This window comes from Odontesthes bonariensis, chromosome 5 (genome assembly GCF_027942865.1).
Source record: "Odontesthes bonariensis isolate fOdoBon6 chromosome 5, fOdoBon6.hap1, whole genome shotgun sequence".
Taxonomy (NCBI): Eukaryota; Metazoa; Chordata; class Actinopteri; order Atheriniformes; family Atherinopsidae; genus Odontesthes; species Odontesthes bonariensis.
Window position 1 is genome coordinate 26,162,293 of NC_134510.1, and position 15,712 is coordinate 26,178,004.

Sequence of the window (15,712 nt, forward strand, 5' to 3'; positions counted from 1 at the left end):
AAGAGTTGAAAGATTGGAAGTCCCATGACTAAAGTATATTAGCATAGCTGAGGTCCAAATAAAACCCATAAAGTCACTCGTAAGCCTGTTTACATTACTATTAAAAAATAACAACAATTTTTTTTTTCATCAGTCAACACCAAAACTGGAATTTTAAAACACATGTGAGTAATTACGTTCACCTGAAAGTCCATAAAGTCAAGCTTCTCAAAATTGAACTAACGCACCCAGATAATGCATTTGGGGTTCAAATCACTCCTGTGTGAATACGCTCATCAATAACTTGATTTTGCACCCATGCAATTGCTAAAGCTCAACTCGTGTAAGAGTGTAACTGCGCTGAGCGTGAGACTCACTCAGTTAACACTACTGAGTACGTTTACATGTACAGTTGAGTCGAGTTCAACCTTGCAGTTTTTTCTTCTTCTGTGTACTGAACAGGAACTTTGTAGCATGTGCAGAGCACCTATAATCCACTTTGAGTCTAGTTGAGCATTTGCAAGCCCTGGTATTTTCCCAGCTGCTTCATGCTTGTTTTTAAATTCATTTAAATGATTTTATTTGTTTCTCTTTATATTCTTTTATGTATTTTTAATGCTTCTTACACTCCCTGCTGCAATGCTTTTATTTTATGTAAAGCACTTTGAATTGTTTGTACATGAAATGTGCTATATAAATAAATTTGATTTGATTTTGATTCATCTGGGTGTGTTACACCAGCTTTGAGAAGTTAGATTCTGAATAGTTTCAGTCAGACAAACAATATTTATTTATCTAGTGTCATGTAAACATACTGACTGTCATGTTTGATCCTGACTTACAATGTATTTCACTGAGAGGTATTTCTTATAATTCATCCACCCTCGTGTATATCAATACGTATTTTACAGTTAGCTTAGTCAGCATCATATTCTGGGAAGTGAGTGTATAGGGAGGGCCTACTCCTTGTTTAATTAATAAATTAATAGGTATACACTCAATTTTGAAGTTTAAATAATCTATTTGATTATTTTTCCATTGAGGGCTTCTCTCTATCTCTCTCACACCAAACATTATGTTTTTGCAAAGATCAACTAAACTTTTTTATTGTAGCAACATTCTATCTTACTTAGCGGTAAATCGTAAACATCTGTCATGGTCAGATAACTATAAATTCTGATTTAAAATATATTCTGATCACATGTATTTCATTTGGGCTACTTGCTGAGAGATATAGTAAAAAGAGAGGGGCTTAAACACTGAACAAAACTAGCCCAAAGTGTTACCAAACACCCGGACAGTGTTCTCAAGGCTGAATCACATCACAGGTTTCTGAAATGGAGCAATTGGTTGAGAAGGCGTAATCTAGTCATTTCGAATGGATGGGAAGTTTACAAAATGGGTTCATGAGTAGAGGAATGGGGCACTGTTACAGACACATCATACTGATTACAGTAAGAAAAGCCTGAAGAGGTTGCTGATAAGCAGAAAACTAACTGTCTGGAAAACAAACTCTAGCTTTGCTGAGTCACTTGAAAATGCTGATGCAATTGGAAACAGTACAGTGGATACAATGATATTTACTTTACAAGGCCTTTAAGTCCTGTTTACATCCAGGGCTAACTTTCTGATCAGATCAAAAGTGCCAGCGCTACACACAGGTGTTAAGGTATGTAGGCTGCATTGAGGGCGCCAAAACCTGCATACATGACTGATCATTCACGGTGCTTTATTTTATTTATTTATACCACAGGCAGTAATGTATGTATATCCATACCATGATGCTGGCTTTTTTAAATTTGCATTCACAACATGAGAGATGGATCTGTTCCCTCTTACTCCTGCGGACAGCAGGGTGCCATGATTTCCAAAAAGTGTTGCAGTGTGATTAGTCAGACCACACAACACACTTACACTTTACCTCAGTCCAAATAAAATTAGTTCTGGCCCACAGAAGGCGTTGATGTTTCTAGATTATGTTTTTATAATTTGTGAATGTAGCTATGAAATGTATGCTATGAAAAAGTTTTCATAAGTGTTCCTAAATGATTGCAGGAATTTTAACTAAATGTAGCGCTAGGCCCAAAGATCACAGACAGTTTTTGATTTCTGGCTTCTCATATCAAGATTTCACTCAATTCTTTTAATCTCCTTGTGATATTATGTAGGGATTATCCTAGAAGATAAAATCTGCAAATTCTTTGCAATTTTATATGAAAAAAAATACTTTCAAACAATTTTTTCCTCGCCATCTCGCATAGTGATGAGTGTTCCCAGACCTTTACATCTAAAAAGATGTCCTTTAATAACTTGTGGCTAGGAGATGTTTACCAGGTGTTTATTCATTTATTTATTTACTATTTGTCTAGTCCTGTGGTGACCATTTCCCAGATGTTTCCTCCACCAAGGCAAAACTGAGGTGAAGGATTAGAATCACTGCCTGGTGTGTGTTTGTTCGCAAGATTACCCAAAAACTATCAACCCAAGTTTCAAGAAACTCTTAAGAAAACTGAACAACTGACAAAGGAAAAACGCTTTGGATTGGAGTGTGGATTAGAATCACATTCAGGAATAAAAATGCATGGGGCGGTCAGTGGTGTAGTGGGTTAAGCAGCCACCCCATGTACAGAGGCTACAGTCCTCGCTGCAGCTGGCCCCGGTTCGAGACCCACACGGGATGGCCCTTTGCTGCATGTCTTCCCCCTGTCTCTCTCCAACTATCCTATCCATTAAAGGCATAAAAAGCCCAAATAAATATTTAAAAAGGAATAAAAATGCACAACACAGCATTGGCCCTGATGGAGGATAAGATCCCAAAGTGCTTTGGTTTGAAATGTACTGTTGACATCAAAATCGATGAACATATATCATTCAAAGAACCAAAACATATTCTATATGTTTTTGTTTTTCTTCGAATATCGGATTAAATTTTTTTTTTTACTTATCAAACTGATATGTAACTACTAAAAATACATAATTAATATTCTAGGCTGCTAAGTGGTGCAAGATTCTAAAGCTTGAGATCCCAGTAAACACAGCAGGTATCATCCCTGCACTGACATGAATGGCACAGCCTCTTGTGATAATGTAGTGATCTGTGCAACGTAAACCGGAGAGCAGATCCACGAAATGAACACATTAAATAAATAAAAAAACAGTCATTGTTTTCTTGAGCTTTCCATACCTTCGGTGACGTTCACCTCTAGCTGGTCAGGTGATGCGGTGTGAGAGGGCGCAGCCGCTGATTGGTCGCGCTTCTGTTGGACTGTTGGTCACATGCGCGTGTGTCTGTGTTTGGTTTCACTTCCGCAATCTGCAGCTCACCGTAGCCCGTTAGCCTCATAAATGCCACTTCATACATTTTCAGAAAAAAAAACAAAACCAAAAAACAAGCGTAAATTGTCCTGAACAAAAGGAACGCCGTCAATTTAGATATCCGGGCTCCACGCGGGACAACTTGATTTCATCCGCACAATTAAACAGCCGTTTTAACGCTAATTTGATCTACCAGGAAGCGACGCTAGCGTGAGGAAGCTCGTTGCAACTTAAACTGGCCACATTTCCATCAGTTTGTGTTAAACTGTTTCAAAGAAAGGCGCTTTTAATACTGATTTACAGTAGAAGAAGTCATGAAGGTAGGTGCACAGCCTTGGCAGAGGCTGTAGTTTATCAGAGGGTTACTTTCTAACAGTCTCCGGTAAAAGCTTGTTCCTCATGTGAAGGGAAGCAGACATTTTGCATGCACACATTTTATACTTCGTACACGCTTATGAGAATATCTGGTTTCGCAACTTAATTCCGAGCCCAATGATTACTTTATACGGATGACTTATTTTTTTCAAAAAATTAAACATTGTAGCATGCACAAAGGTAAATTATCCAAAATAAAATGTTTAAGTAAGACAGTTTAGCCACATGAGTGTAGGCAGCCTGTTCAAAAACATTATTTCATGTTATACCTATGTCTGTTTTTAGACTTTATAAAATGTATGCCTTTTAAAGTAGTCTGAGAAACAGATTATATATGCAATAATCTGACAGACTTTAACACATTGATGTGAGGATCAGGTCTCACATCAATGAGTATTTTGACAGTGATTAGTTATCAGTTATTTTATTGACCTACTAATCCATTGTACCCCATTATATCGGAACATAGGAACTAATCACAAAAACAACTGAAATTCTTCATGTGTTGTTAAAATGCAGTACCGGGCAAAGGTCTAGAGGCAAGCATTCAGACTTTTTTTCAGATTTTTTAGTTAGTTAGTCAGATAGTTTAGTTTCAAGTTATCTTGATCATTAGTTCTCCAGACTTTCTGGTCATTGGCTGATTTTTCACTCACTGTCTAGTCCAGTTCTCTAGTGTGACCATTTTCAGAGGAATATATATATATATATTTCTGTTTGTTACCCTACTTAATTGTCAGCTATGGATCATTTATAAGAAAAAAAAAGGGAACCCAACTCAAGGGATTAACCCAAGTTGTGTCTACACGTTATAGAAAATTCAGCAAAGAACCAATTACAGATTTTATCTTTAGGCACTCCGTTACTCGGAGACAGTTGCAAAGACTCATAATTTGTTCCCCTGTCCTTAGTTGCACTTCCAAAAAAAATACCATAGATAACACAGTTTGACAGACATGAAATAGCATTTCTGCACCAACAGCAGACAATGTTCTGTGGAGTTCTGTCATCTGTCTGATCAATTAGGCAAATTATAATTTAAGCCTTAAATTGGCTTATTACTATATGTTACCACAATGTGAACATGAGTGGATTATTGAAAATGACTCTTGTCGAATTATCACACTGTTCTCACTGAGTTACTTGTGTTATTTGTAAACTGTAATAAAAAATATATATAATGTAACATGTGTTCCAGGTTTTTAGTCTTCCCAGAAGAGGGTCCATCTTGGTGTGGACGATGGCAATCCAGCTGGCCCTGTGTGGGAGTGTTGTGTTCGCCACTGACGGGACCAAGGCCTGCAAACTGTTGTCTGAGTCTGTCTCAGAGAGGAATGTCCTCAATAAATTAGAGCCACTCGCCCACAAGAAGTAAGAAAGGACTCGGCTGTGTAACCCAAGCTGGTCATGGCCACTGATATGATGTCACATGCTCTTCGGGTTAACTCTTATCAACCAGAAATCAAACCTTGAGAGACACATTTTGTCCTCTGCCCACCAGTGTTGACCTGTTTTTGCTATTTCACTTTTGTGCAGTGTTATATGTTAACTGGTGTTGATTTTTTTTTTATTATTTTGGCAGCTTTACAGTAGATGCCACCATTGGAGAAGACAGCTACACGTATGTGTTCCAGTTGTGTGGGGATGCTGGGGGTGTTCCAGGAGCTGGAGTTATTCAAGTAGACAAGAAATCACCAAAGAAAATAACGGTGATCGGCCAGTATAATTCAACAAAGGCCATTGGAGGAAGTAAGAATCGACAAATATGTTTTTTAAAAAACAATCTCCTTTCATCACTCCAACTTTGTTCTGATTAAGTGTGGAATACTTCATCTTTGAAGTGGTCTCTGGGATAAAAGAATGTCGTTATGCCTAGAGGCACACTAAGCATGATAAATCTGGGTCTTAAGAGACATTGATAAATCTTTTGATCAATTTCTTGTCTGTTTTGGCATTTTGCTCCTCTTCCAGGTGACTGGGTGATGTTGATTTACAATGATGGCGACACTTATGACGCCCACTGCTCCAAGGAAAAGAGGAAAGCTATCGTTATGATCTCTTGCAGCACGAGTACAGACATGGTAATAAAGAAGCCTTTGAGATGCATTAGTGGTGGCTTGTTGCTACATGTCTGTGGAGATGATATTTGATCCAGTAAGGCTACACTGTGGTACACAGTGATATTTTCACAAATCTTAAAGGGACAGTTCGCCTATTTTGACATGAAGCTGTATGACGTCCCATATTAGCAACATCATTTATGAACATCTTCTTACCCCCCGCTGCGTCCTGTGAGCCGAGTTCCAGCCTTGTTTTGGTGTTGATGAAGGTAGTCCGGGTAGTTGGCTGGGGCTTAAAAAAATAAAGCGTTTTGCTTCTCAAAACAATATGCGTTCAAAAGAGTAATACATTTGCATCACAAAATCGTTCAACACTTTATTTTTTAAGCCCCAGCCAACTAGCCGGACTACCTTCATCAACACCAAAACGAGGCTGGAACTCGGCTCACAGGACGCAGCAGGGGGTAAGTCAATGTTCATAAATGAAATTGCTAATATGGGATGTCATACAGCTTCATGTCAAAAGAGGCGAACTATCCCTTTAAGGTGCATCAGACACAGACAACTCCTCTATATGTACAGTGATGCAGCGTGACTCTACTAGAATCTTTGCACTTGCATGTCTTTTACATGACAACTCATGTAGTGGTTTGAGTCAAATGGAAATAAATGGCACGGTGCATTTTACACAAAAAAGCTGACACAGGTTATAAAATGCTGGAATGCTTCTGATGTTTTAAATGATGTAGTCCTGCACAGTCTCCTTTTTCCGAGTGTGTGTAAGCTGCGTTAACCTTTTGTGTCTCTTGTCTTTTTCCCAGGGTCAGTTGGAGGTGGTTATGGAGGACAGGGAAAGAACAAGCGAATGTTTTTACCTGTTTGAGCTGGATTCCAAGTCAGTGTGTCCAACCATTCAATCCCATCTTAGCGCTGGCTCCATAATACTCATCATGTATGTAAAGACAATTTGTAAGCCCATAATGTCAGGCTTACACGTGATATGATATACAAATCATTTGCTTTCTTCTTTCAGTGGTTTCTGCCTTGTGGCTGTTTACCTCATTGGAGGTTTCCTCTACCAGCGGCTGATTGTTGGCGCCAAAGGGATGGAGCAATTCCCCAATTATGCTTTCTGGGTGGAAGTCGGGAACCTAACCGCGGTAAGCCTAATCAAGTTGATGGATTAGTCGAAGATTTTAAATGTTGCAAGAATTCCAGACAATCTTTACTCCCTCCCTGCAGGACGGTTGTGACTTTGTGTGCCGATCACAAAATCGAGAGAAAGCTCCGGCTTACAGGGGACTGACCACAGACGCCTTAGAGGAAGAGCCTGAAGAAAGAGATGACCACCTACTACCGATGTGACCTCAGACACAGGACAGACATTTTTTACTGTGTGACACAGGTTACCTTTTCACGTTAGACAAAGTTATTGGCACACACAAGTCTGTTTTCTTCGCCTGGTTTTAGTCACTCCCTGCTGACACTTTGTGCTTATTCTGGACTCGTTCCCAGAAGGAGGGCATGCCGCTTAATGGGCAGACAGACTTGTCTCCTGTTACAGATCTCATGACGCAAACAAATAAGTGATTCACCCAAGATTAAAAAGTCACAATAAAGTCTCTTCCGTGGAAATCTGACTTAAAAAAAGGGAGAAATTAAGAAGTTGAATTTCTACTGTACATGCTGTAAACTCGGTGGTATTTTGTTCATCTTTGTCTGCTCAGCTATTCATTGTTTTATGATTCTGTAAGATGCAGTGAGCTGTCAAACCCGGGGGTAATGCTTGTTGCAGGTTACATAACATACCAGCGGTGTTGCTTTTGTAATTCGGCTTTAATCGTTTTACGTTTTGTTTTGACAGATAAGATGTGAATGTTTAACTGTATGCACAGTGACTGTACGTACAGCCCTGCTGTGCACGTAGAAATTCCTGCAAAAACCAAAGCTTACGTGAGTTAGATTTTTTTTGTTTGATATTCTTCTTGTTTCTTCCAAATGATTCTACATCAGTTCTATTACCCCTTTAAGAAGTGATGTTCTGTAGCTTGATCGGTGTAACTCTCTGTCCTCCTACGTTTTCATCAGAAAGGTCAGCGCTGCCATTAAATTACCACATTAAACCTACTCGTTTAATTTCAGGAGGAATCCGCACCATTTCGATTCCAACTCGGAAACTTTTTTTTCATATTAATGTTACCTTAGAAAAAAAATACCTGTGAACTCTAATACACAGGGAATTCTAATCATAAATTATTCCTTAGAAATAAGGTATGTATACTGTTATTTAGAGAGAATGAATGAGCATTAACTGCAATATGCCAATGTTCATAATCACCATACCATGCTTTAACGGTGTATAAACGCAGGCCTGGCTACCTACGTTGTAATACTGACCCAAACACCAGAAACGTGCTGCTTGAACTGACTATTTTCTGTAGACTCACGTTTGACCAAATGTTTGGGCTACTTTCTGGCTTCTGCAGTAAAACGCATAAAGTGGCAATGACAGCACTTTCTGTCGTCTCCTTGTATTAATAAAGTTGTAACAATGTTGGAGTTTTTAGGATACCATTCCTGAGATTTGTAACATGTTTTTTTTCCTAAATCTAATATTCATGCTGCTAAAGACTAAGCTTGGCTTTTTGAGTTGAATGGAAAATCTGATGTTCGGTTGCACTGAATGAGGCTGGCCCATATAAGCACTTATGTCTCTTTTATTTGGTTTGTTTAGTTAAGTGAATTGTGTCCTAAGAGTATCTGGCAGAAATGGTTACACCTGTGGCTGAAGCGGATAGAAAAACATCCAGGTTGGTTTACTGTTGCAGTGTGTTTGTCTTAGAATTGATTGCAAGTCATGGACTTTACTGTTTGTTTTAGATTCTATTAAAGATGAACCATAAAACTGGTTAACATGTTCCCATTGTCGTGGTGAGTGTGCTCACTTAAGGGGATTTTATCGCATTGAAAAAGCTTACACTGATCAAAGACCTGGCTTGACTCTTAAGTATATGTTACATTCTTGCATTTCATTTGCATAACTTACAGTGATATATCAAACCTCTGGCATTGCTACAAATCTTTCTCTTACATGAACCTTCTCCTCGCTATTTTTATTACTGCCATCTACTGAGCCACAGGGGTTACTGTTCTACTGGCTTCTAAAATTAATATTTCATGGTGCTGTCCCTAATATCCATACCGAAGTTTTTTGTTGGTTTGTTTTTTTTTTTACCTATGACGCCTACCTCAAAGTTAAATAGGATGCCCAAATATACAGTATGACACTTGGGGGTACAAGGTACACAGTATAAAATATGTCAAGATATACATACTTTTATAAGTAGTCTAATATGCATCTAGAAATATTAGCTCCAGAATAAAGTGTTGTAGCTACCACGTGGATGCACCCTTTTAGATATATGAGGTTAAATAGAGTGAGAGTACATCAAAAAAACTTTCTAAATTGCACTTAAAACTGTATTTTGTTTATTTCTTTAAACCTGTAGCAGTCACAAGTCCACAGAAAGTGTCATCACTGACCAAATTCTTTATCTTTAAGAAATATAAATCAATTAAAGATCTGATGGCAGAAACACTCACTGAAATTGATGAAGAGCCCTGTTATTCACTAGCCTTATTGTTTGAGATGCTCCAAGAAATAAACTTTATTTCCCTCAGGAGAAGTCTCTACACGCCGGGAGATGAGCGCCTGGAGGCTGTCCGCTCCTCCAACGGAGCGATCCGCCAGCGTACACAAAGAAGAAGAAGAAGACTGGAGAGGGGCGGGGCTTGATTGGAGGCAAAAACCCTGAAAGGGTCTGTCGTTGAGAGTTAAAACCAAGATCGGAGTTGTAAGTTAGCTGCATTTAACTGTGAAAAAGACGCGCAAACCCGAGATTAGGTAAGAATATAAGTCCAAGTGAAATATAATAAACGCTGGCGTGTTGCAGGACTTAAAGTTACTAGCTTTCTGTCTGCAGAAAAGCAGCTAACATGCTAAGCAGTTAGCCTGTGTTTAACTAACACTTAACGCAACATGTTTTATTACACTGTAAAGTAAATTCAGTATTTACACCCCAAATCGACAGTTTTAACTGCGGCCCAAACACTTTAAGTGTGGTCTGTAAGACTGTTTTGAGATAAAAACCAAGTAGCAGAAATCCATTGGAGTTAGCCATTGATGGATAATTAGCCTCCCCTGATGTTTTGAACTTTTTCCTCCACGTTCATCTTTCCATCGGACACATCTATCATGTTGATAACTGGTGTGAAAAATAAAAAGACCACAGTACAACGATGTCGGTCAATTTGCGTTACGTTCATAAGACAAAGTTAGATCTTAATTACACCTTTGTGCACTGTCCAAGGAGCTGTGATAAACAGTAATGCACCTCTGATCATTTAAAGTTAATGCACCGAAAATTGAGGATGCACTTCAGCAACAGGATCCAACAAGTTTCACAACACTTTTTATATGCTTATGAAACAATAATTACTTCGCCATGTTACCTATTAATTTGTAGAATTTGGTATTTTTGTGATTATATTGCATGTATCCTCGTTGAGGTTTATCAGATGTTCACCAGATTTCATGTTTAGATATATACTGTTGGTAATTATGTAATGAATGTAAAGGTCTTATTGTAAATAGAGCACAAACAGTCTCTGACAACTCCTGATGAGCGTCCTTTTGGTTTGAAGTAGCAAACATGGATGCAGGGGAAGACCAAAACACAAGTAACACCAACGGAAATCCTCAGACAAGTGGGAACTCCCGAGCGCCTCAGATAGCCCGCATGTCCTTATATGAGAGACAAGCTGTACAGGTGAGGGGTTGATATATTACATTGATGTCCCAAAATGTAAATATTGAATAAATAAAGAGATGTTTTGAAATAAGCTTTGATGTAACACATGAATGTGTCTTTTTTAAGGCTCTCCAAGCATTGCAGAGGCAGCCTAATGCAGCTCAGTACTTCCAGCAGCTCATGCTGCAGCAGCAGATCAACAATGCTCAACTCCACAACTTGGCTGCTGTGCAACAGGTAACCCAAATCATGACATCATCTTCCAGTTAGTAGAATGATATTGTAAGAAAAGCATTGCATCCCTGTTCTTTTATTTCACTCTTCAAACCAGGCCACACTTGCAGCTAGTCGCCAGTCCAATACTCCAAGTAATAGCATGTCTCAAGTGCCCACCACTGTAAGTTTCCATGTTAAAAATGATTAATTAGACGGCAATTGTTTAGGCTGTTGATAAATTTTACTATAAATGTTCTATTTTCTGTTCCTCGCAGGTCAATCCAAGCACCACGTCTGCAGGAGTGACTATCACCAGCCCTCGACCGCACGGCTCAGCTACCTCTGCAACATCAACAGCTCTCAACCAGTCGGTGCTGCTGGGTGGAAACTCTGCAGGGCAGGGTCAGATGTATCTGAGGGTGAGTCAACAATCGCCATCCACCGTGTCCATTTTAAAGTAACATATATTACATTTGTCTGTGTTGCAGATTTTTGATACAGCGTTTGGGTTGGTATCTGCTGTTATTAATAACGAGAGTGTGTATTCTATGAGTTCTGTGGAATAGCTGTTACAACAGCTGCAGTAATGATAAATACTATACGTCTAAGTAAGACAGAACCATGGTAATAACAGTCATTAACAGAATATGTGCTATGGCCACCTGGGCTGCTCTTTACACAGGTCAACCGCTCTCTTAGGGCTCCACTTGCCTCTCAGCTCATCTTCATGCCTGGTGGTACAACAGCTACTGTTGCAACTGTTACCCAGACCCAACCACAGCCCCAACAGCAGCAGCAGCAGCAGCAGCAGCAGCAGCATGAAGCTGCCTCCACCACGTCGAGTGCCCAATCTGACAATGATCAGGTTTGATTTCTTTTCCCACGTCCATTATGTGAAATCTGTGCTAATTAAAGTCTTACAGTTTGAGATATGGCTTGTTTGGCTTGTTTTTGACTTGATTTAAGAGCAAATGTATTTTCACCAGAAACTATTTCTTTCTGTATTTCCCAGGTGCAGAACTTGGCTCTACACTGTGTCTCCACCCCCAAAGCGGCTGTCGTCAAGTCTGAGCTTCCAGAGAGGAAAGACGCTGCCAGTTTTCCTCTCACTCACCAGCAGCAACAGATTTTCCCCCAGACAGCTCAGCAGCAGCAAGTGCAACACCAAATGGCAAAACCCAGCTTTAATCAGCAGGCTGGCACCAACCCAATGACTGTGAAGACTGGAAACCAGGCTGCCATGACTGTCACTCCTGCTGCTTCTGTAGCCCCTTCCTCCTCTTCTTCCCCTGCACTTCCTCTCTCCCAGCTCCTCCTGTCCTCCTCCGCTGCCCCTGTAATCCTGGTGCCCACGTCAAATGTTACTACCTCCGCTCAGGGCTACCCGATCGGCTCAGTGGCACCAAAGGCCAACATGAACGCGCAGACTCTGGTGGTGCAGCCACTGCAACAGGCCAGCAACAATGTGGAGAAAGGTCCAGTTCCAATTCAGCCCAAGACAGCTCAGGGACACCGCCTACCCGTGCAGCTTCCCCCTCGACACCCGCCCCCCATTCTCCCAGCTCCACCAAGCAACAGTCTGGTCACCACAGGAGGTCACAACCCTCCCCACATCCCTGTCCAACTGGTGGGAGCCAGGCAGAGCCTAGTAGGAAACACACAAGCTTTGGCTCTTGCCCAGGCACGAAACTGTATAGCCCAGGAAAGTCTATGTGGTGGGATTGTTGTCCCAGTCACCAGCAATACTGCTGTGGTGAGATAAAATGCACTGGTCAAGTTAAGTGTCGTGATAAATATAACTTTTCAGGGATTTGTAACAGTTGCATCTGTTTTTCTTTTCCCTCATACTGTTAGACAAAGCCTGCCGTTGGCTCTCTGAAGAGAAAATCTGACTGTGATGCACCGAATGAGATGGCAGAATCTTCAGATTCTGCACCCATGAAGGATTCTGCTCCTCCTTTATCCCCTGCACCAACAAAGGACTCAGGTGTGCCACTTCGTCTGCTCCAAATCAAATACACTTATTTTGATTTGTGCTTGAAAATTAGGACTCTTAACACTCGAAAACTGTAAAAAACAAACAAAAAAAACAACCTTTTTGTTTCTGTGGTTCCTCGACAGTTCCTCCTGTTGAAGCTGCATTCTCATCTCCTCCCACCCTTTCCTTACCTCTGCCCATATCAAGAGTCGGGCACGGGGACAAAGACAGAGCGCCTGTTCCCCAGGCGGTGGTCAAACCTCAAGTCCTTACTCATCTCATAGAGGGCTTTGTGATTCAGGAGGGAGCGGAGCCCTTCCCCGTAAGTGCATCCTGCCATGATAATACACAAAAACTCAAATGTTAAACCTAATCGTGGCCATGCACTTATTCATGAGGAGATGTATCTTACCTTAAAGCTTGTGCTTGACGTTTCAGGTTGCTGGACTCCTCAAAGACAGAGATTTTGCCCTGGTTGGCCGCACGGAGAACGGCCCCCCATGTAAGCGATGCCTTATCGATTCATTTGTTAAGTATGATTCCCCCCAAACCCGTCTGTTTGGACAGTATGCTGAATGTGTGGTTTTTCATCTCTCCTGCAGTGTTAAAGTGTGAGTACTGTGGATGCCTCGCTCCGGCCAGTCAGTTCAGAGGATCGAAGAGGTTCTGTTCCAATACCTGCGCTAAGAGGTGCATTTCTGTTACTGTCAAACTTTCAGTGTCAGAATCATTGTTGTGATTGTGTTTTTTTTTACATGGTCTCAGTCACCTCTATGTTCTGTACCCAAGGACAGACATGCAGAAGAAAAAGAGCTTTGCAACTAAAGCTGTACCAGTAACTTGATTTTTTTTAAGATGGTTCATTTAGGAGGACCATTGTGGTTTGTTTAAAGCAAAAGCAATGATTAATCAAGGGAGGTTAGTTGGTTGAGAGGCTGGAGTCATCTTTAGTGTGTGTCGGTGGAGAGTTACACGACAGGGAGCAGCCTCAGACTGTGCTTTTATTGTACTTACAGGTACAATGTGAGCTGCAGCCAGCACTTCAAGAGCAGCAGAGGGAGAAATGCTGCAGGGCAAGCGCCACCTCCAGCGCCCACGGAGAGCTCTGCACGGCGCCGGGGCCCTTCTCGCAGAAGTAGCTCTAATATCACCTATAATAAAATAGCAAGCAAGCATCTTTCTGTCAAGGTGAGACTTGGAAGTTGGCTCATCATATTCTGACTAATAACTATATATGTACTGCTAAACTATGATTTGCCTTTAAGGATAAGGTATCATTCAGTTCGATTCCGCACATTTAAAACAGGCGCTTTGCTTCAATTTTGATTACACGTACACATTCCTGGTGTTGTAAAACGCTCACCACAGCAGCAGATGTGTATTATTTCTCTGCTGAGAAGAGCCTGCAACAAATACACCACTCTGTCCTGTTTAGTATCATGTTTTACAAGCTACAGACCTTCAACCTGATGCAACAGGTGGTTTGGTACACAGAACCATCTGGAGGATACTTTAAAAAAAAAGGCTTCTCGTGCAACTGTTAAGGTCATGAGTGTAATTCATCTAATCAGATCAGTAGAGCACTTCAAGAGGAGGCAAAAAAACATCTGTACCTGCAACTAAAGGACAATAGTTGGTTCAAAATTTGTGTTTGTGAAGATTTATCATGTAACTTTGTACTTCAATGTCCGCTGTGCTGGGTGTAGTGTCACTCGGAGTCCAGCCGCTCAGAAGACGTAACCAGCGATGGGGAGGAAGAGGAGGACGATTCTCCTTCACTGTCCCCAAGCTCCTCGCACTCCTGCACCAGAGCCGGTCACAGTGCTCCTCAGTCTGACAGCTCGGCGCCTGGAAGCCTCCCACTAGAGGGCGCTAACTTTCTCTCTGCGACTCCTGGTCAGTGGAGCGTGGAAGAAGTCTGCAGGTTCATCTCCTCGCTGCAGGGTGAGTGTTCTGTTGGATCGCTCTTCATTTCAGATTTGGCAACGCAAGCAGAACATTTTCTCGCACGCTTAACGCATCCCCGTGTGTGTCTGTGGCGTTTAGGTTGTGAGGAGTTGGCCGCCCAGTTCCTGTCGCAGGAGATAGACGGGCAGGCTTTGATGCTTTTGCGAGAGGACCATCTAATCTCCACCATGAATATCAAGCTGGGTCCAGCACTCAAGATCTGTGCCTCCATTAACAGTCTGCGTGAGTAAGGATTCTCTCGCTTTTAAATCAACACTTGGACCCTTAAAAAGTAAGGCTGAGATTCTTGGAGACCGTACGGATGCGGTTCATGTCACCACACAACAGTGGTGCCCCATCACTCATGTGAACACATGTAGAACGACAGTTGACTATCCGGACACTGAATGTGACATTTCCATGCTGTTTTGTGTGAATGGTGAGCGGCTGACGCCACAGGTTGAAGTATCCACGTCAGTAGTGTTCGTCCGGTCTTTTTTTTCTGTCACTGTGACTAAAAATGTTTTATACGTATACACTTGAGAAACTGCGCACATCTGCCAGTTTTTTTGTTTGTTTGTTTGTTTTCTTTTTGGCTAAAACGGTTCAGCTGTTTGTCAAAAAAAAGGAATGTTGCCTTTTAGCTGAACTTTTAAAGGTGCTTTAACTTTAGTAAAATGATTTGATGTCAACTGTCAGTTACATTTCTATTTTTAGTCTTTTTGTATCGTGCTTTTTGTGTTTTTTGTTATCGATGTCCGACCCAGGCTCCAATCACAAAAATGACACTCGAAGAGCCTGGCGCATCTAGTAGTTTGTTTTAGCAGCTATTAAAAGTTTAGTTTTGTATTTTCTCCATTTTTGTAGTACAATCTGAATTATTTTTTTCATGGAAACAATATAGTTTTAGTAGCTTCAACCAATTTAACTACCTGGAGAATAGGCATTGTTCATGGTTTGCTCGCTCTAAGGGCTGAATGGAAGTGCTCTCTGTACATGTATGCAGTACTATCAATAAACAGTACCTGTTA

General features: G+C 41.0%; 2 protein-coding genes across 4 annotated transcripts; both read left to right on the top strand.

The window, feature by feature from the left end:
• The first annotated feature begins 3,266 nt into the window (after positions 1 to 3,266).
• m6pr (mannose-6-phosphate receptor (cation dependent)) lies at positions 3,267 to 8,283 on the top strand. Its single transcript, XM_075465748.1, has 7 exons — positions 3,267 to 3,614; positions 4,868 to 5,040; positions 5,252 to 5,418; positions 5,641 to 5,750; positions 6,551 to 6,681; positions 6,763 to 6,889; positions 6,972 to 8,283. Exons 1-7 carry the CDS (start codon positions 3,609 to 3,611, stop codon positions 7,092 to 7,094), a joined length of 837 nt encoding a protein of 278 aa, XP_075321863.1. The 5' UTR covers positions 3,267 to 3,608; the 3' UTR covers positions 7,095 to 8,283.
• Positions 8,284 to 9,410: 1,127 nt separating this feature from the next.
• phc1 (polyhomeotic homolog 1) lies at positions 9,411 to 15,701 on the top strand. Of its 3 annotated transcripts, none has more exons than XM_075465749.1 (14): positions 9,411 to 9,633; positions 10,434 to 10,558; positions 10,667 to 10,777; positions 10,872 to 10,937; positions 11,032 to 11,175; positions 11,439 to 11,621; positions 11,769 to 12,509; positions 12,611 to 12,743; positions 12,878 to 13,056; positions 13,173 to 13,236; positions 13,337 to 13,424; positions 13,751 to 13,922; positions 14,441 to 14,678; positions 14,781 to 15,701. In XM_075465749.1, exons 2-14 carry the CDS (start codon positions 10,442 to 10,444, stop codon positions 14,930 to 14,932), a joined length of 2,388 nt encoding a protein of 795 aa, XP_075321864.1. In that variant the 5' UTR covers positions 9,411 to 9,633; positions 10,434 to 10,441; the 3' UTR covers positions 14,933 to 15,701. The 3 variants fall into 3 exon arrangements, with proteins under 3 accessions (XP_075321864.1, XP_075321865.1, XP_075321866.1); XM_075465750.1 differs by having other exon boundaries at positions 10,437 to 10,558; XM_075465751.1 differs by having other exon boundaries at positions 9,411 to 9,583.
• The last annotated feature ends 11 nt before the right edge of the window (positions 15,702 to 15,712 follow it).